Raw genomic sequence first — 21,714 nt, forward strand, 5'->3', positions numbered from 1 at the left:
TGGGGGCACCTATACCTGACTAACTTATACTGGTAATTGGTAATCTGCCTACCTGGGGGCGGGGGTGGCTACATAGCACTACATAGCAATTTGCACAGCCTTGGCCTGCGAACAATTTAGCCTAGAAACTACCCTGCCGCCACACTCCGCAGCATCACACTGTCATGAGCAGTCCACTCGCTCGCACGGCTACGAGTGTTTTCTATTTCCCTCTGTCTCCCTCCCTCCCGCTCAGTGTAGTGCAGAGAGCATGTGTGTGACACATAGCAGAGACGTATGTCCCTGTCCATGACCTGACATTACCACGCCCACTTTCCATGTGTGTGACACATAGCAGAGACATCAGGTCAGGCGGTTCATGTACATATGGCCCCGCCCATGACCTGTCATTACCACACCCACTTTCCATATGTGTGACACATATCAGAGACCTCAGGTCAGGCGGTTCATGTACATATGGCCCTGCCCATGACCCGTCATTACCACGCCCACTTTCCATATGTGTGACACATATCAGAGACCTCAGGTCAGGCGGTTCATGTACATATGGCCCTGCCCATGACCCGTCATTACCACGCCCACTTTCCATGTGTGTGACACATAGCAGAGACATCAGGTCAGGCGGTTCATGTACATATGGCCCCGCCCATGACCTGTCATTACCACAATCACTTTCCATATGCATGACACATATCAGAGACGTCAGGTCAGGCGGTTCATGTACATATGGCCCTGCCCATGACCTGTCATTACCACGCCCACTTTCCATGTGTGTGACACATAGCAGAGACATCAGGTCAGGCGGTTCATGTACATATGGCCCCGCCCATGACCTGTCATTACCACACCCACTTTCAGTATGTGTGACACATATCAGAGACCTCAGGTCAGGCGGTTCATGTACATATGGCCCCGCCCATGGCCTGTCATTATCAAGCCCACTTTCCATATGTGTGATGCATAGCAGAGACGTCAGGTCAGGCGGTTCATGTACATATGGCCCTGCCCATGACCTGTCATTACCACGCCCACTTTCCATGTGTGTGACACATAGCAGAGACGTCAGGTCAGGCTGTTCATGTACATATGGCCCCGCCCATGACCTGTCATTACCACGCCCACTTTCCATGTTTGTGACGCATAGCAGAGACGTCAGGTCAGGCTGTTCATGTACATATGGCCCTGCCCATGACCTGTCATGACCATGCCCACTTTCCAGAGCATAGACATTTCCATTTTTTGTCACGGCATGCTTAGCTCGCTGCAGGTCCACAGCTACCCCAGCACTGGATCCAGCACCTTAAATCAGTCAATGACATGAAACAGAAGACAATGACATTATATCCAGTTACCTCTATGCTGGTCAGTGTCAGGGTGTTCTCTGCATTTCTTTGTGCAATCTCCACTTTTGGTGCCACTCCGCATACCCCGCAGATCATATCATTGTAGTCGCGTATAGTAAGACATTCAAATGCCCAATATCCACAACTCAGCAGATCCTGCACCGCCGGCAGCTCCTCCGGGCTCAGCATCTTCTCTGCAGGGGAGGGATAGAGGGGAGGTGAGTATACCATAACACCCACCCAGCAGGAAACACAACATGTGCCCCGTAACCTGTATTATATACTGATCCCCATCCTTACCAGCCTCCCCTGCACCCCCAGCACCTCCTCCGGGCTCGGCCTCTTCTCTGGCAGGGGAGGGATAGAGGGGAGGTGAGTATAGCATAACACCCACCCAGCAGGAAACACAACATGTGCCCCGTAACCTGTATTCTATACTGAGCCCCATCCTTACCAGCCTCCCCTGCACCCCCAGCACCTCCTCGGGCTCGGCCTCTTCTCTGGCAGGGGAGGGATAGAGGGGAGGTGAGTATAGCATAACACCCACCCAGCAGGAAAAACAACATGTGCCCCGTAACCTGTATTATATACTGATCCCCATCCTTATCAGCCTCCCCTGCACCCCCAGCACCTCCTCCAGGCTCAGCATCTTCTCTGGCAGGGGAGGGATAGAGGGGAGGTGAGTATAGCATAACACCCACCCAGCAGGAAACACAACATGTGCCCTGTAACCTGTATTATATACTGATCCCCATCCTTACCAGCCTCCCCTGCACCCCCAGCACCTCCTCCAGGCTCAGCAACTTCTCTGGCAGGGGAGGGATAGAATGGAAGGTGACTATCAAGCAGAAAACACAAATGTGCCCCGTACCATGTATTACATACTTACCAGCCTGCCCCTGCACTGACTCCAAGATGTTACTGATGGAGACTCTGGGGTCGTCACCCAGCTTGATCTGGTTGCGGATGGAGAAGAGGAGATCTAAACTCACCAGCAATTTGTTCCCCACGTTGAAGAGTCCTAATTAACAAAGCAAAAGAAAATCAATGCTAAGCGCAATCATCAATGCAGCTATCACTGTAAGCTCTATGACACCTGCATGCAGCTATTACTGTAAGCTCTATGACACCTGCATGCAGCTATTACTGTAAGCTCTATGACACCTGCATGCGGCTATAACTGTAAGCTCTATGACACCTGCATGCGGCTATTACTGTAAGCTCTATGACACCTGCATGCAGCTATTACTGTAAGCTCTATGACACCTGCATGCGGCTATAACTGTAAGCTCTATGACACCTGCATGCAGCTATTACTGTAAGCTCTATGGCACCTGCATGCAGCTATTACTGTAAGCTCTATGACACATGCATGCAGCTATTACTGTAAGCTCTATGACACCTGCATGCAGCTATTACTGTAAGCTCTATGACACCTGCATGCAGCTATTACTGTAAGCTCTATGACACCTGCATGCAGCTATTACTGTAAGCTCTATGGCACCTGCATGCTGCTATTGCTGTAAGCTCTATGACACCTGCGTGCGGCTATTACTGTAAGCTCTATGACACCTGCATGCAGCGATTACTGTAAGCTCTATGACACCTGCATGCAGCTATTACTGTAAGCTCTATGACACCTGCATGCAGCTATTACTGTAAGCTCTGACACCTGCATGCAGCTATTACTGTAAGCTCTATGACACCTGCATGCAGCGATTACTGTAAGCTCTATGACACCTGCATGCAGCTATTACTGTAAGCTCTATGACACCTGCATGCGGATATTACTGTAAGCTCTATGACACCTCCATGCAGATATTACTGTAAGCTCTATGACATCTGCATGCCGCTATTACTGTAAGCTCTATGACACCTGCATGCAGCTATTACTGTAAGCTCTATGACACCTGCATCCAGCAATTATTGCAAGCTCTATGACACCTGCATGCAGCTATTACTGTAAGCTCTATGACACCTCCATGCAGATATTACTGTAAGCTCTATGACATCTGCATGCCGCTATTACTGTAAGCTCTATGACACCTGCATCCAGCTATTACTGTAAGCTCTATGACACCTGCATGCAGCTATTACTGTAAGGTCTATGACACCTCCATGCAGCTATTACTGTAAGCTCTATGGCACCTGCATGCAGCTATTACTGTAAGCTCTATGACACCTGCATGCAGCTATAACTGTAAGCTCTATGACACCTGCATGCAGCGATTACTGTAAGCTCTATGACACCTGCATGCAGCTATTACTGTAAGCTCTATGACACCTGCATCCAGCAATTACTGCAAGCTCTATGACACCTACATGCAGCTATTACTGCAAGCTCTATGACACCTACATGCAGCTATTACTGTAAGCTCTATGACACCTGCATGCAGCTATTACTGTAAGCTCTATGACACCTGCATGCAGCAATTACTGTAAGCTCTATGACACCTGCATGCAGCTATTACTGTAAGCTCTATGACACCTGCATGCGGCTATTACTGTAAGCTCTATGACACCTGCATGCAGCTATTACTGTAAGGTCTATGACACCTGCATGCGGCTATTACTGTAAGCTCTATGGCACCTGCATGCAGCCATTACTGTAAGCTCTATGACACCTGCATGCAGCAATTACTGTAAGCTCTATGACACCTGCATGCAGCTATTACTGTAAGCTCTATGACACCTGCATGCCGCAATTAATGTAAGCTCTATGACACCTCCATGCAGATATTACTGTAAGCTCTATAACACATGCATGCGGCTATTACTGTAAGCTCTATGACACCTGCATGCAGCTATTACTGTAAGCTCTATGACACCTGCATGCAGCTATTACTGAAAGCTCTATGACACCTGCATGCGGCTATTACTGTAAGGTCTATGACACCTGCATGCGGATATTACTGTAATCTCTATGACACCTGCATGCAGCTATTACTGTAAGCTCTATGACACCTGCATGCAGCTATTACTGTAAGCTCTACGACACCTGCATGCAGCAATTACTGTAAGCTCTATGACACCTGCATGCAGATATTACTGTAAGCTCTATGACACCTGCATGCAGCTATTACTGTAAGCTCTATGACACCTCCATGCAGATATTACTGTAAGCTCTATGACATCTGCATGCCGCTATTACTGTAAGCTCTATGGCACCTGCATGCAGCTATTACTGTAAGCTCTATGACACCTGCATGCAGCAATTACTGTAAGCTCTATGACACCTGCATGCAGCTATTACTGTAAGCTCTATGACACCTGCATGCAGCTATTACTGTAAGCTCTATGACACCTCCATGCAGACATTACTGTAAGCTCTATGACACCTGCATGCAGCTATTACTGTAAGCTCTATGACACCTCCATGCAGACATTACTGTAAGCTCTATGACACCTGCATGCAGCTATTACTGTAAGCTCTAGGACACCTGCATGCAGCTATTACTGTAAGCTCTATGACATCTGCATGCAGCTATTACTGTAAGCTCTATGACACCTGCATGCGGATATTACTGTAAGCTCTATGCCACCTCCATGCAGCTATTACTGTAAGCTCTATGACACCTGCATGCAGCCATTACTGTAAGCTCTATGACACCTGCATGCGGCCATTACTGTAAGCTCTATGACACCTGCATGCGGCCATTACTGTATGCTCTATGACACCTGCATGCGGCCATTACTGTAAGCTCTATGACACCTGCATGCGGCCATTACTGTAAGCTCTATGACACCTGCATGCGGCCATTACTGTAAGCTCTATGACACCTGCATGCAGCTATTACTGTAAGCTCTATGACACCTGCATGCAGCTATTACTGTAAGCTCTATGACACCTCCATGCAGCTATTACTGTAAGCTCTATGACACCTGCATGCAGCTATTACTGTAAGCTCTATGACACCTGCATGCAGCTATTACTGTAAGCTCTATGACACCTGCATGCGGATATTACTGTAAGCTCTATGGCACCTGCATGCAGCTATTACTGTAAGCTCTATGACACCTGCATGCAGCTATTACTGTAAGCTCTATGACACCTGCATGCGGATATTACTGTAAGCTCTATGCCACCTCCATGCAGCCATTACTGTAAGCTCTATGACACCTGCATGCAGCCATTACTGTAAGCTCTATGACACCTGCATGCAGCAATTACTGTAAGCTCTATGACACCTGCATGCGGATATTACTGTAAGCTCTATGACACCTGCATGCAGCTATTACTGTAAGCTCTATGACACCTGCATGCAGCTATTACTGTAAGCTCTATGACACCTGCATGCGGATATTACTGTAAGCTCTATGACACCTGCATGCAGCTATTACTGTAAGCTCTATGGCACCTGCATGCAGCTATTACTGTAAGCTCTATGGCACATGCATGCAGCTATTACTGTAAGCTTTATGACACCTGCATGCAGCAATTACTGTAAGCTCTATGACACCTGCATGCAGCTATTACTGTAAGCTCTATGACACCTGCATGCAGCTATTACTGTAAGCTCTATGACACCTGCATGCGGATATTACTGTAAGCTCTATGACACCTCCATGCAGCTATTACTGTAAGCTTTATGACACCTGCATGCAGCAATTACTGTAAGCTCTATGACACCTGCATGCAGCTATTACTGTAAGCTCTATGACACCTCCATGCAGCTATTACTGTAAGCTCTATGACACCTGCATGCGGATATTACTGTAAGCTCTATGACACCTGCATGCAGCTATTACTGTAAGCTCTATGGCACCTGCATGCAGCTATTACTGTAAGCTCTATGACACATGCATGCAGCTATTACTGTAAGCTCTATAACACATGCATGCAGCTATTACTGTAAGCTCTATGACACCTGCATGCAGCTATTACTGTAAGCTCTATGGCACCTGCATGCAGCTATTACTGTAAGCTCTATGACACCTGCATGCAGCAATTACTGTAAGCTCTATGACACCTCCATGCAGCTATTACTGTAAGCTCTATGACACCTCCATGCAGATATTACTGTAAGCTCTATGACATCTGCATGCCGCTATTACTGTAAGCTCTATGGCACCTGCATGCAGCTATTACTGTAAGCTCTATGACACCTGCATGCAGCAATTACTGTAAGCTCTATGACACCTGCATGCAGCTATTACTGTATGCTCTATGGCACCTGCATGCGGCTATAACTGTAAGCTCTATGACACCTGCATGCGGCTATAACTGTAAGCTCTATGACACCTGCATGCAGCTATTACTGTAAGCTCTATGGCACCTGCATGCAGCTATTACTGTAAGCTCTATGACACCTGCATGCGGATATTACTGTAAGCTCTATGACACCTGCATGCAGCTATTACTGTAAGCTCTATGGCACCTGCATGCAGTTATTACTGTAAGCTCTATGACACCTGCATGCGGATATTACTGTAAGCTCTATGACACCTGCATGCGGCTATAACTGTAAGCTCTATGACACCTGCATGCGGCCATTACTGTAAGCTCTATGACACCTGCATGCAGCTATTACTGTAAGCTCTATGACACCTGCATGCGGATATTACTGTAAGCTCTATGACACCTGCATGCAGCTATTACTGTAAGCTCTATGGCACCTGCATGCAGCTATTACTGTAAGCTCTATGACACATGCATGCGGCTATTACTGTAAGCTCTATGACACCTCCATGCAGCTATTACTGTAAGCTCTATGGCACCTGCATGCAGCTATTACTGTAAGATCTATGACACCTGCATGCAGCTATTACTGTAAGCTCTATGACACCTGCATGCAGCTATTACTGTAAGCTCTATGACACCTCCATGCAGCTATTACTGTAAGCTCTATGACACCTGCATGCGGATATTACTGTAAGCTCTATGACACCTGCATGCGGATATTACTGTAAGCTCTATGACACCTGCATGCAGCTATTACTGTAAGCTCTATGACACATGCATGCAGCTATTACTGTAAGCTCTATGGCACCTGCATGCGGCAATTACTGTAAGCTCTATGACACCTGCATGCAGCTATTACTGTAAGCTCTATGACACCTCCATGCAGCTATTACTGTAAGCTCTATGGCACCTGCATGCAGCTATTACTGTAAGCTCTATGACACCTGCATGCAGCTATTACTGTAAGCTCTATGACACCTCCATGCAGCTATTACTGTAAGCTCTATGACACCTGCATGCAGCTATTACTGTAAGCTCTATGACACCTGCATGCGGATATTACTGTAAGCTCTATGGCACCTGCATGCAGCTATTACTGTAAGCTCTATGACACCTCCATGCAGCTATTACTGTAAGCTCTATGGCACCTGCATGCAGCTATTACTGTAAGCTCTATGACACCTGCATGCAGCTATTACTGTAAGCTCTATGACACCTCCATGCAGCTATTACTGTAAGCTCTATGACACCTGCATGCAGCTTTTACTGTAAGCTCTATGGCACCTGCATGCAGCTATTACTGTAAGCTCTATGACACCTCCATGCAGCTATTACTGTAAGCTCTATGACACCTGCATGCAGCTTTTACTGTAAGCTCTATGGCACCTGCATGCAGCCATTACTGTAAGCTCTATGACACCTCCATGCAGCTATTACTGTAAGCTCTATGGCACCTGCATGCAGCTATTACTGTAAGCTCTATGACACCTGCATGCAGCTATTACTGTAATCTCTATGACACCTCCATGCAGCTATTACTGTAAGCTCTATGACACCTGCATGCAGCTTTTACTGTAAGCTCTATGGCACCTGCATGCAGCTATTACTGTAAGCTCTATGACACCTGCATGCAGCCATTACTGTAAGCTCTATGACACCTCCATGCAGCTATTACTGTAAGGTCTATGACACCTGCATGCGGCAATTACTGTAAGCTCTATGGCACCTGCATGCAGCTATTACTGTAAGCTCTATGACACCTGCATGCAGCTATTACTGTAAGCTCTATGACACCTGCATGCGGATATTACTGTAAGCTCTATGACACCTGCATGCAGCAATTACTGTAAGCTCTATGACACATGCATGCGGATATTACTGTAAGCTTTATGACACCTGCATGCGGCTATTATTCCCTACAGGTACATTAAGTTACTTTCCCTTTTTGAGTTTCTGTTGCATCAAAAAGTTGTTAGTGATTATTCAGACTATATGCTCGCCTGTTCTGTTCTCTGAAAAGATGATTGGGATGGAGAAGTGGGATGGATCAGGATCTGCACTGTGGTAAGAGGAGTGGGATGGAGAAGTGGGAGGGATCAGGATCTGCATTGTGGGAAGAGGAGTGGGATGGAGAAGTGGGAGGGATCAGGATCTGCACTGTGGTAAGAGGAGTGGGATGGAGAAGTGGGAGGGATCAGGATCTGCACTGTGGTAAGAGGAGTGGGATGGAGAAGTGGGATGGATCAGGATCTGCACTGTGGGAAGAGGAGTGGGATGGAGAAGTGGGAGGGATCAGGATCTGCACTGTGGTAAGAGGAGTGGGATGGAGAAGTGGGAGAGATCAGGATCTGCACTGTGGGAAGAGGAGTGGGAGGGATCAGGATCTGCATTGTAGGAAGAGGAGTGGGATGGAGAAGTGGGAAAGATCAGGATCTGCATTGTGGGAAGAGGAGTGGGATGGAGGAGTGGGAGGGATCAGGATCTGTACTGTGGGAAGAGGAGTGGGAGGGATCAGGATCTGCATTGTGGGAAGAGGAGTGGGATGGAGGAGTGGGAGGGATCAGGATCTGTACTGTGGGAAGAGGAGTGGGAGGGATCAGGATCTGCATTGTGGGAAGAGGAGTGGGATGGAGAAGTGGGAGAGATCAGGATCTGCATTGTGGGAGGAGGAGTGGGATGGAGAAGTGGGAGGGATCAGGATCTGCATTGTGGGAAGAAGAGTGGGATGGAGAAGTGGGAGGGATCAGGATCTGCATTGTGGGAGGAGGAGTGGAAGGGATCAGGATCTGCATTGTGGGAAGAGGAGTGGGATGGAGAAGTGGGAGGGATCAGGATCTGCATTGTGGGAAAAGGAGTGGGATGGAGAAGTGGGAGGGATAGGGATCTGTACTGTGGGAAGAGGAGTGGGAGGGATCAGGATGTGCACTGTGGGAAGAGGAGTGGGATGGAGGAGTGGGAGGGATCGGGATCTGCACTGTGGGAAGAGGAGTGGGATGGAGGCGTGGGAGGGGATCAGGATCTGCACTGTGGGAAGAGGAGTGGGATGGAGGCGTGGGAGGGATCAGGATCTGCACTGTGGGAAGAGTGGGTGGAGTGGGAGGGATCAGGATATGCACTGTGGGAAGAGGAGTGGGATGGAGAAGTGGGAGGGGATCAGGATCTGCACTGTGGGAAGAGGAGTGGGATGGAGGCGTGGGAGGGATCAGGATCTGCACTGTGGGAAGAGGAGTGGGATGGAGAAGTGGGAGGGATCAGGATCTGTACTGTGGGAAGAGGAGAGGGATGGAGGAGTGGGAGGGATCAGGATCTGCATTGTGGGAAGAGGAGTGGGATGGAGAAGTGGGAGGGATCAGGATCTGCACTGTGGTAAGAGGAGTGGGATGGAGAAGTGGGAGAGATCAGGATCTGCACTGTGGGAAGAGGAGTGGGATGGAGGAGTGGGAGGGATCAGGATCTGCACTGTGGGAAGAGGAGTGGGAGGGATCAGGATCAGCATTGTGGGAAGAGGAGAGGGATGGAGGAGTGGGAGGGATCAGGATCTGCATTGTGGGAAGAGGAGTGGGATGGAGAAGTGGGAGGGATCAGGATCTGCACTGTGGTAAGAGGAGTGGGATGGAGAAGTGGGAGAGATCAGGATCTGCACTGTGGGAAAAGGAGTGGGATGGAGGAGTGGGAGGGATCAGGATCTGCACTGTGGGAAGAGGAGTGGGAGGGATCAGGATCTGCATTGTGGGAAGAGGAGTGGGATGGAGAAGTGGGAGGGATCAGGATCTGCATTGTGGGAAGAGGAGTGGGATGGAGGAGTGGGAGGGATCAGGATCTGTACTGTGGGAAGAGGAGTGGGAGGGATCAGGCTCTGCATTGTGGGAAGAGGAGTGGGATGGAGGAGTGGGAGGGATCAGGATCTGTACTGTGGGAAGAGGAGTGGGAGGGATCAGGATCTGCATTGTGGGAAGAGGAGTGGGATGGAGAAGTGGGAGAGATCAGGATCTGCATTGTGGGAAGAGGAGTGGGATGGAGAAGTGGGAGGGATCAGGATCTGCATTGTGGGAAGAAGAGTGGGATGGAGAAGTGGGAGGGATCAGGATCTGCATTGTGGGAGGAGGAGTGGAAGGGATCAGGATCTGCATTGTGGGAAGAGGAGTGGGATGGAGAAGTGGGAGGGATCAGGATCTGCATTGTGGGAAAAGGAGTGGGATGGAGAAGTGGGAGGGATAGGGATCTGTACTGTGGGAAGAGGAGTGGGAGGGATCAGGATGTGCACTGTGGGAAGAGGAGTGGGATGGAGGAGTGGGAGGGATCGGGATCTGCACTGTGGGAAGAGGAGTGGGGTGGAGAAGGGGGTGGGGATCAGGATCTGCACTGTGGGAAGAGTGGGATGGAGTGGGAGGGATCAGGATATGCACTGTGGGAAGAGGAGTGGGATGGAGAAGTGGGAGGGGATCAGGATCTGCACTGTGGGAAGAGGAGTGGGATGGAGGCGTGGGAGGGATCAGGATCTGCACTGTGGGAAGAGGAGTGGGATGGAGAAGTGGGAGGGATCAGGATCTGTACTGTGGGAAGAGGAGTGGGATGGAGAAGTGGGAGGGATCAGGATCTGTAATGTGGGAAAAGGAGTGGGAGAGATCAGGATGTGCACTGTGTGAAGAGACGTGGGATGGAGGAGTGGGAGGGATCAGGATCCGCACTGTGGGAGGAGAAGTGGGATGGAGAAGTGAAAGGGATCAGGATCTGCACTGTGGGAAGAGCAGTGGGATGGAGAAGAGGGAGGGATCAGGATCTGCATTGTGGGAAGAGGAGTGGGATGGAGAAGTAGGAGAGATCAGGATCTGCACTGTGGGAAGAGGAGTGAGATGGAGAAGTGGGAGGGATCAGGATCTGTACTGTGGGAAGAGGAGTGGGATGGAGAAGTGGGAGGGATCAGGATCTGCATTGTGGGAAGAGGAGTGGGATGGAGAAGTGGGAGGGATCAGGATCTGCATTGTGGGAAGAAGAGTGGGATGGAGAAGTGGGAGGGATCAGGATCTGCATTGTGGGAAAAGGAGTAGGATGGAGAAGTGGGAGGGATCAGGATCTGCACTGTGGGAAGAGGAGTGGGATGGAGAAGTGGGAGGGATCAGGATCTGTACTGTGGGAAGAGGAGTGGGATGGAGAAGTGGGAGGGATCAGGATCTGCACTGTGGGAAGAGGAGTGGAATGGAGAAGTGGGAGGGATCAGGATCTGCATTGTGGGAAGAGGAGTGGGAAGAGGAGTGGGAGGGATCAGGATGTGCACTGTGGGAAGAGGAGTGGGGTGGAGAAGGGGGTGGGGATCAGGATCTGCACTGTGGGAAGAGTGGGATGGAGTGGGAGGGATCAGGATATGCACTGTGGGAAGAGGAGTGGGATGGAGAAGTGGGAGGGGATCAGGATCTGCACTGTGGAAAGAGGAGTGGGATGGAGGCGTGGGAGGGATCAGGATCTGCACTGTGGGAAGAGGAGTGGGATGGAGAAGTGGGAGGGATCAGGATCTGTACTGTGGAAAGAGGAATGGGATGGAGAAGTGGGAGGGATCAGGATCTGTAATGTGGGAAAAGGAGTGGGAGAGATCAGGATGTGCACTGTGTGAAGAGAAGTGGGATGGAGGAGTGGGATGGAGGAGTGGGAGGGATCGGGATCTGCACTGTGGGAAGAGGAGTGGGATGGAGAAGTGGGAGGGATCAGGATCTGCACTGTGGGAAGAGTGAGATGGAGGAGTGGGAGGGATCAGGATATGCACTGTGGGAAGAGGAGAGGAATGGAGGAGTGGAAGGGATCCGGATCTGCACTGTGGGAAGAGGAGTGGAATGGAGAAGTGGGAGGGATCAGGATCTGCACTGTGGGAAGAGGAGTGGGATGGAGAAGAGGGAGGGATCAGGATGTGCACTGTGGGAAGAGGAGTGGGAGGGATCAGGATGTGCACTGTGGGAAGAGGTGTGGGATGGAGGAGTGGGAGGGATCAGGATCTGCATTGTGGTAGGAGTGGGATGGAGAAGTGGGAGAGATCAGGATCTTCACTGTGGGAAGAGGAGGGGGATGGAGAAGTGGGAGGGATCAGGATCCGCATTGTGGGAAGAGGAGTGGGATGGAGAAGTGGGAGGGATCAGGATCTGCACTGTGAGAAGAGCAGTGGGATGGATCAGGATCTGCACTGTGGGAAGAGGAGTGGGAGGGATCAGGATCTGCACTGTGGGAAGAGGAGTGGGATAGAGAAGTAGGAGAGATCTGGATCTGCATTGTGGGAAGAGGAGTGGGATGGAGGAGTGGGAGTGATCAGGATCTGCATTGTGGGAAGAGGAGTGGGATGGAGAAGTGGGAGGGATCAGGATCTGCATTGTGGGAAGAGGAGTGGGATGGAGAAGTGGGAGGGATCAGGATCTGCATTGTGGGAAGAGGAGTGGGATGGAGAAGTGGGAGGGATCAGGATCTGCATTGTGGGAAGAGGAGTGGGAGGGATGAGGATCTGCATTGTGGGAAGAGGAGTGGGATGGAGAAGTGGGAGGGATCAGGATCTGCATTGTGGGAAGAGGAGTGGGATGGAAAAGTGGGAGGGATCAGGATCTGCATTGTGGGAGGAGGAGTGGGATGGATAAGTGGGAGGGATCAGGATCTGCACTGTGGGAAGAGCAGTGGGATGGAGAAGTGGGAGGGATCAGGATCTGCATTGTGGGAAGAGGAGTGGGATGGAGAAGTGGGAGGGATCAGGATCTGCATTGTGGGAAGAGGAGTGGGATGGAGAAGTGGGAGGGATTAGGATCTGCATTGTGGGAAGAGCAGTGGGATGGAGAAGTGAGAGGGATCAGGATCTGCACTGTGGGAAGAGGAGTGGGATGGAGAAATGGGAGGGATCAGGATCTGTACTGTGGGAAGAGGAGTGGGATGGAGAAGTGGGAGGGATCAGGATCTGTACTGTGGGAAGAGGAGTGGGAGGGATCAGGATATGCACTGTGGGAAGAGGAGTGGGATGGAGGAGTGGGAGGGATCGGGATCTGCACTGTGGGAAGAGGAGTGGAGTGGAGAAGTGGGTGGCGATCAGGATCTGCACTGTGGGAAGAGGAGTGGAATGGAGGATTGGGAGGGATCAGGATCTGTAATGTGGGAAGAGGAGTGGGAGGGATCAGGATATGCACTGTGGGAAGAGGAGTGGGATGGAGAAGTGGGAGGGATCAGGATCTGCATTGTGGGAAAAGGAGTGGGATGGAGAAGTGGGAGGGATCAGGATCTGTACTGTGGGAAGAGCAGTGGGATGGATCAGGATCTGCACTGTGGGAAGAGGAGTGGGATGGAGAAGTGGGAGGGATCAGGATCTGCATTGTGGGAAGAGGAGTGGGATGGAGAAGTGGGAGGGATCAGGATCTGCATTGTGGGAAAAGGAGTGGGATGGAGAAGTGGGAGGGATCAGGATCTGCATTGTGGGAAGAGGAGTGGGATGGAGGAGTGGGAGGGATCAGGATCTGCATTGTGGGAAGAGGAGTGGGAGGGATCAGGATCTGCATTGTGGGAAGAGGAGTGGGATGGAGAAGTGGGAGGGATCAGGATCTGCATTGTGGGAAGAGGAGTGGGATGGAGAAGTGGGAGGGATCAGGATCTGCATTGTGGGAGGAGGAATGGGATGGATAAGTGGGAGGGATCAGGATCTGCACTGTGGGAAGAGCAGAGGGATGGAGAAGTGGGAGGGATCAGGATCTGCATTGTGGGAAGAGGAGTGGGATGGAGGAGTGGGAGGGATTAGGATCTGCACTGTGGGAAGAGGAGTGGGATGGAGAAGTGGGAGGGATCAGGATCTGTACTGTGGGAAGAGGAGTGGGAGGGATCAGGATCTGTACTGTGGGAAAAGGAGTGGGATGGAGAAGTGGGAGGGATCAGGATCTGTACTGTGGGAAAAGGAGTGGGATGGAGAAGTGGGAGGGATCAGGATCTGTACTATGGGAAGAGGAGTGGGATGGAGGAGTGGGAGGGATCAGGATCTGCACTGTGGCAAGAGGATTAAGAATAGAGAAGTGGGAGGGATCAGGATGTGCACTGTGGGAAGAGGAGTGGGAGGGATCAGGATGTGCACTGTGGGAAGAGGTGTGGGATGGAGGAGTGGGAGGGATCAGGATCTGCACTGTGGGAGGAGGAGTGGGATGGAGAAGTGGGAGGGATCAGGATCTGCACTGTGGGAAGAGGAGGGGGACGGAGAAGTGGGAGGGATCAGGATCCGCATTGTGGGAAGAGCAGTTGGATGGAGAAGTGGGAGGTATCAGGATCTGCACTGTGGGAAGAGCAGTGGGATGGATCAGGATCTGCAATGTGGGAAGAGGAGTGGGAGGGATCAGGATCTGCACTGTGGGAAGAGGAGAGGGAAAGAGAAGTGGGAGTGACCAGGATCTGCACTATGGGAAGAGGAGTGGGATGGAGAAGTGGGAGGGATCAGGATCTGCATTGTGGGAAGAGGAGTGGTATGGAGGAGTGGGAGGGATCAGGATCTGCAATGTGGGAAGAGGAGTGGGAGGGATCAGGATCTGCACTGTGGGAAGAGGAGAGGGAAAGAGAAGTGGGAGTGACCAGGATCTGCACTATGGGAAGAGGAGTGGGATGGAGAAGTGGGAGGGATCAGGATCTGCATTGTGGGAAGAGGAGTGGTATGGAGGAGTGGGAGGGATCAGGATCTGCATTGTGGGAAGAGGAGTGGGATGGAGGAGTGGGAGGGATCAGGATCTGCATTGTGGGAAGAGGAGTGGGATGGAGGAGTGGGAGGGATCAGGATCTGCATTGTGGGAAGAGGAGTGGGATGGAGAAGTGGGAGGGATCAGGATCTGCATTGTGGGAGGAGCAGTGGGATGGGGAAGTGAGAGGGATCAAGATCTGCACTGTGGGAAGAGGAGTGTCATGGAGAAGTGTGAGGGATAAGGATCTGTACTGTGGGAAGAGGAGAAGGATGGAGAAGTGGGAGGGATCAGGATCTGCATTGTGGGAAAAGGAGTGGGATGGAGAAGTGGGAGGGATCAGGATCTGTACTGTGGGAAGAGCAGTGGGATGGATAAGGATCTGCACTGTGGGAAGAGGAGTGGAATGGAGAAGTGGGAGGGATCAGGATCTGCATTGTGGGAAGAGGAGTGGGATGAAGGAGTGGGAGGGATCGGGATCTGCACTGTGGGAAGAGTGGGATGGAGAAGTGGGAGGGATCAGGATCTGTAATGCGGGAAGAGGAGTGGGATGGAGAAGTGGGAGGAATCAGGATCTGCATTGTGGGAAAAGGAGTGGGATGGAGAAGTGGGAGGGATCAGGATCTGTACTGTGGGAAGAGCAGTGGGATGGATCAGGATCTGCACTGTGGGAAGAGGAGTGGGATGGAGAAGTGGGAGGGATCAGGATCTGCATTGTGGGAAGAGGAGTGGGATGGAGAAGTGGGAGGGAACAAGATCTGCATTGTGGGAAGAGGAGTGGGATGGAGAAGTGGGAGGGATCAGGATCTGCATGGTGGGAAGAGGAGTGGGATGGAGGAGTGGGAGGGATCAGGATCTGCATTGTGGGAAGAGGAGTGGGAGGGATCAGGATCTGCATTGTGGGAAGAGGAGTGGGATGGAGAAGTGGGAGGGATCAGGATCTGCATTGTGGGAAGAAAAGTGGAATGGAGAAGTGGGAGGGAACAGGATCTGCATTGTAGGAGGAGGAGTGGGATGGATAAGTGGGAGGGATCAGGATCTGCACTGTAGGAAGAGCAGTGGGATGGAGAAGTGGGAGGGATCAGGATCTGCATTGTGGGAAGAGGAGTGGGATGGAGAAGTGGGAGGGATCAGGATCTGCATTGTGGGAAGAGGAGTGGGATGGAGAAGTGGGAGGGATCAGGATCTGCATTGTGGGAAAAGGAGTGGGATGGAGAAGTGGGAGGGTTCAGGATCTGCATTGTGGGAAGAGCAGTGGGATGGAGAAGTGAGAGGGATCAGGATCTGCACTGTGGGAAGAGGAGTGGGATGGAGAAGTTGGAGGGATCAGGATCTGTACTGTGGGAAGAGGAATGGGATGGAGAAGTGGGAGGGATCAGGATCTGTACTGTGGGAAGAAGAGTGGGAGGGATCAGGATGTGCACTGTGGTGAGAGGAGTGGGATGGAGGAGTGGGAGGGATCGGGATCTGCACTGTGGGAAGAGGAGTGGGGTGGAGTAGTGGGTGGGGATCAGGATCTGCACTGTGGGAAGAGGAGTGGGATGGAGGAGTGGGAGGGATCAGGATCTGTAATGTGGGAAGAGGAGTGGGAGGGATCAGGATCTGCATTGTGGGAAGAGCAGTGGGATGGAGAAGTGGGAGGGGATCAGGATCGGCACTGTGGGAAGAGGAGTGGGATGGAGGAGTGGGAGGGGATCAGGATCTGCACTGTGGGAGGAGGAGTGGGATGAGGAGTGGGAGGGATCAGGATCTGCATTGTGGGAAGAGGAGTGGGATGGAGGAGTGGGAGGGATCAGGATCTGCACTGTGGGAAGAGGAGGGGGACGGAGAAGTGGGAGGGATCAGGATCCGCATTGTGGGAAGAGCAGTGGGATGGAGAAGTGGGAGGGATCAGGATCTGCACTGTGGGAAGAGCAGTGGGATGGATCAGGATCTGCAATGTGGGAAGAGGAGTGGGAAAGAGAAGTGGGAGTGACCAGGATCTGCACTATGGGAAGAGGAGTGGGATGGAGAAGTGGGAGGGATCAGGATCTGCATTGTGGGAAGAGGAGTGGTATGGAGGAGTGGGAGGGATCAGGATCTGCATTGTGGGAAGAGGAGTGGGATGGAGGAGTGGGAGGGATCAGGATCTGCATTGTGGGAAGAGGAGTGGGATGGAGGAGTGGGAGGGATCAGGATCTGCATTGTGGGAAGAGGAGTGGGATGGAGAAGTGGGAGGGATCAGGATCTGCATTGTGGGAAGAGCAGTGGGATGGAGAAGTGAGAGGGATCAAGATCTGCACTGTGGGAAGAGGAGTGTGATGGAGAAGTGGGAGGGATAAGGATCTGTACTGTGGGAAGAGGAGTGGGATGGAGAAGTGGGAGGGATCAGGATCTGCATTGTGGGAAAAGGAGTGGGATGGAGAAGTGGGAGGGATCAGGATCTGTACTGTGGGAAGAGCAGTGGGGTGGATCATGATCTGCACTGTGGGAAGAGGAGTGGGATGGAGAAGTGGGAGGGATCAGGATCTGCATTGTGGGAAGAGGAGTGGGATGGAGAAGTGGGAGGAATCAGGATCTGCATTGTGGGAAGAGGAGTGGGATGGATCAGGATCTGCATTGTGGGAAGAGGAGTGGGATGGATCAGGATCTGCATTGTGGGAAGAGGAGTGGGAGGGATCAGGATCTGCATTGTGGGAAGAGGAGTGGGATGGAGAAGTGGGAGGGATCAGGATCTGCATTGTGGGAAGAGGAGTGGGATGGAGAAGTGGGAGGGATCAGGATCTGCATTGTGGGAGGAGGAGTGGGATGGATAAGTGGGAGGGATCAGGATCTGCACTGTGGGAAGAGCAGTGGGATGGAGAAGTGGGAGGGATCAGGATCTGCATTGTGGGAAGAGGAGTGGGATGGAGGAGTGGGAGGGATCAGGATCTGCACTGTGGGAAGAGGAGTGGTATGGAGAAGTGGGAGGGATCAGGATCTGTACTGTGGGAAGAGGAGTGGGATAGAGAAGTGGTGGGGATCAGGATCTGTACTGTGGGAAAGGAGTGGGATGGAGAAGTGGGAGGGATCAGGATCTGTACTGTGGGAAAAGGAGTGGGATGGAGAAGTGGGAGGGATCAGGATCTGTACTATGGGAAGAGGAGTGGGATAGAGAAGTGGGAGGGATCAGGATCTGTACTGTGGGAAAAGGAGTGGGATGGAGAGGTGGTAGGGATCAGGATCTGTACTGTGGGAAAAGAAGTGGGAGAGATCAGGATGTGCACTGAGGGAAGAGGAGTGGGATGGAGGAGTGGGAGGGATCAGGATCTGCACTGTGGCAAGAGGATTAAGAATAGAGAAGTGGGAGGGATCAGGATCTGCACTGTGGGAAGAGGAGTGGGATGGAGAAGTGGGAGGGATCAGGATGTGCACTGTGGGAAGAGGTGTGGGATGGAGGAGTGGGAGGGATCAGGATCTGCACTGTGGGAGGAGGAGTGGGATGGAGAAGTGGGAGGGATCAGGATCTGCACTGTGGGAAGAGGAGGGGGACGGAGAAGTGGGAGGGATCAGGATCCGCATTGTGGGAAGAGCAGTGGGATGGAGAAGTGGGAGGGATCAGGATCTGCACTGTGGGAAGAGCAGTGGGATGGATCAGGATCTGCAATGTGGGAAGAGGAGTGGGAGGGATCAGGATCTGCACTGTGGGAAGAGGAGAGGGAAAGAGAAGTGGGAGTGACCAGGATCTGCACTATGGGAAGAGGAGTGGGATGGAGAAGTGGGAGGGATCAGGATCTGCATTGTGGGAAGAGGAGTGGTATGGAGGAGTGGGAGGGATCAGGATCTGCATTGTGGGAAGAGGAGTGGGATGGAGGAGTGGGAGGGATCAGGATCTGCATTGTGGGAAGAGGAGTGGGATGGAGAAGTGGGAGGGATCAGGATCTGCATTGTGGGAGGAGCAGTGGGATGGAGAAGTGAGAGGGATCAAGATCTGCACTGTGGGAAGAGGAGTGTGATGGAGAAGTGGGAGGGATCAGGATCTGTACTGTGGGAAGAGGAGTGGGATGGAGAAGTGGGAGGGATCAGGATCTGCATTGTGGGAAAAGGAGTGGGATGGAGAAGTGGGAGGGATCAGGATCTGTACTGTGGGAAGAGCAGTGGGATGGATCAGGATCTGCACTGTGGGAAGAGGAGTGGGATGGAGAAGTGGGAGGGATCAGGATCTGCATTGTGGGAAGAGGAGTGGGATGGAGAAGTGCGAGGGATCAGGATCTGCATTGTGGGAAGAGGAGTGGGATGGAGAAGTGGGAGGGATCAGGATCTGCATTGTGGGAAGAGGAGTGGGATGGAGGAGTGGGAGGGATCAGGATCTGCATTGTGGGAAGAGGAGTGGGAGGGATCAGGATCTGCATTGTGGGAAGAGGAGTGGGATGGAGAAGTGGGAGGGATCAGGATCTGCATTGTGGGAAGAGGAGTGGGATGGAGAAGTGGGAGAGATCAGGATCTGCATTGTGGGAGGAGGAGTGGGATGGAGGAGTGGGAGGGATCGGGATCTGCACTGTGGGAAGAGGAGTGGGGTGGAGTAGTGGGTGGGATCAGGATCTGTACTGTGGGAAAAGGAGTGGGATGGAGAAGTGGGAGGGATCAGGATCTGCACTGTGGGAAGAGTGGGATGGAGAAGTGGGAGGGATCAGGATCTGCATTGTGGGAAGAGGAGTGTGATGGAGAAGTGGGAGGGATCAGGATCTGTACTGTGGGAAGAGGAGTGGGATGGAGAAGTGGGAGGGATCAGGATCTGCATTGTGGGAAAAGGAGTGGGATGGAGAAGTGGGAGGGATCAGGATCTGTACTGTGGGAAGAGCAGTGGGATGGATCAGGATCTGCACTGTGGGAAGAGGAGTGGGATGGAGAAGTGGGAGGGATCAGGATCTGCATTGTGGGAAGAGGAGTGGGATGGAGAAGTGCGAGGGATCAGGATCTGCATTGTGGGAAGAGGAGTGGGATGGAGAAGTGGGAGGGATCAGGATCTGCATTGTGGGAAGAGGAGTGGGATGGAGGAGTGGGAGGGATCAGGATCTGCATTGTGGGAAGAGGAGTGGGAGGGATCAGGATCTGCATTGTGGGAAGAGGAGTGGGATGGAGAAGTGGGAGGGATCAGGATCTGCATTGTGGGAAGAGGAGTGGGATGGAGAAGTGGGAGAGATCAGGATCTGCATTGTGGGAGGAGGAGTGGGATGGAGGAGTGGGAGGGATCGGGATCTGCACTGTGGGAAGAGGAGTGGGGTGGAGTAGTGGGTGGGATCAGGATCTGTACTGTGGGAAAAGGAGTGGGATGGAGAAGTGGGAGGGATCAGGATCTGCACTGTGGGAAGAGTGGGATGGAGAAGTGGGAGGGATCAGGATCTGCATTGTGGGAAGAGGAGTGGGATGGAGAAGTGGGAGGGATCAGGATCTGCATTGTGGGAAGAGGAGTGGGATGGAGAAGTGGGAGGGATCAGGATCTGCACTGTGGGAGGAGTGGGATGGAGAAGTGGGAGGGATCAGGATCTGCACTGTGGGAAGAGGAGTGGGAGGGATCAGGATCTGCACTGTGGGAAGAGGAGTGGGATGGAGAAGTGGGAGGGATCGGGATCTGCATTCTGGGAAGAGGAGTGGGATGGAGGATTGGGAGGGATCAGGATCTGCATTGTGGGAAGAGGAGTGGGATGGAGAAGTGGGAGGGATCAGGATCTGCACTGTGGGAGGAGTGGGATGGAGAAGTGGGAGGGATCAGGATCTGCACTGTGGGAAGAGTGGGATGGAGAAGTGGGAGGGATCAGGATCTGCATTGTGGGAAGAGGAGTGGGATGGAGAAGTGGGAGGGATCAGGATCTGCATTGTGGGAAGAGGAGTGGGATGGAGTAGTGGGAGGGATCAGGATTTGCACTGTGGGAGGAGTGGGATGGAGAAGTGGGAGGGATCAGGATCTGCACTGTGGGAAGAGGAGTTGGAGGGATCAGGATCTGCACTGTGGGAAGAGGAGTGGGATGGAGAAGTGGGAGGGATCAGGATCTGCATTGTGGGAAGAGGAGTGGGATGGAGAAGTTGGAGGGATCAGGATCTGCACTGTGGGAGGAGTGGGATGGAGAAGTGGGAGGGATCAGGATCTGCACTGCGGGAAGAGGAGTGGGAGAGAGAAATGGGAGGGATCAGGATCTGCATTGTGGGAAGAGGAGTGGGATGGAGAAGTGGGAAGGATCAGGATCTGCACTGTGGGAAGAGGAGTGGGATGGAGAAGTGGGAGGGATCAGGATCTGCACTGTGGGAGGAGTGGGATGGAGAAGTGGGAAGGGATCTGGATCTGCACTGTGGGAGGAGTGGGATGGAGAAGTGGGAAGGGATCAGGATCTGCACTGTGGGAAGAGGAGTGGGAGGGATCAGGATCTGCACTGTGGGAAGAGGAGTGGGATGGAGTAGTGGGAGGGATCAAGATCTGCACTGTGGGAAGAGGAGTGGGATGGAGAAGTGGGGAGGGATCAGGATCTGCACTGTGGGAAGAGGAGTGGGATGGAGAAGTGGGAGGGAT

At 52.1% G+C, this 21,714-nt stretch overlaps 1 protein-coding gene across 7 annotated transcripts in view; it reads right to left on the minus strand.

Annotated features, from left to right (window-relative positions):
• Positions 1-21,714, minus strand: part of HMGXB3 (HMG-box containing 3) — a 205,552-nt gene that overhangs the window by 80,018 nt on the left and 103,820 nt on the right. For all 7 annotated transcript variants that reach the window (XM_068278426.1, XM_068278430.1, XM_068278428.1 and 4 more), the window contains exons 13-14: positions 2,233-2,364; positions 1,353-1,537 (exon numbers count right to left, since the gene is read on the minus strand). In XM_068278426.1, the coding sequence (XP_068134527.1) occupies positions 1,353-1,537; positions 2,233-2,364 (317 nt within the window). The remainder of the gene's footprint in view (positions 1-1,352; positions 1,538-2,232; positions 2,365-21,714) is intronic.

Source organism: Hyperolius riggenbachi, chromosome 3 (assembly GCF_040937935.1).
Source record: "Hyperolius riggenbachi isolate aHypRig1 chromosome 3, aHypRig1.pri, whole genome shotgun sequence".
In the NCBI taxonomy this organism is placed as follows: domain Eukaryota; kingdom Metazoa; phylum Chordata; class Amphibia; order Anura; family Hyperoliidae; genus Hyperolius; species Hyperolius riggenbachi.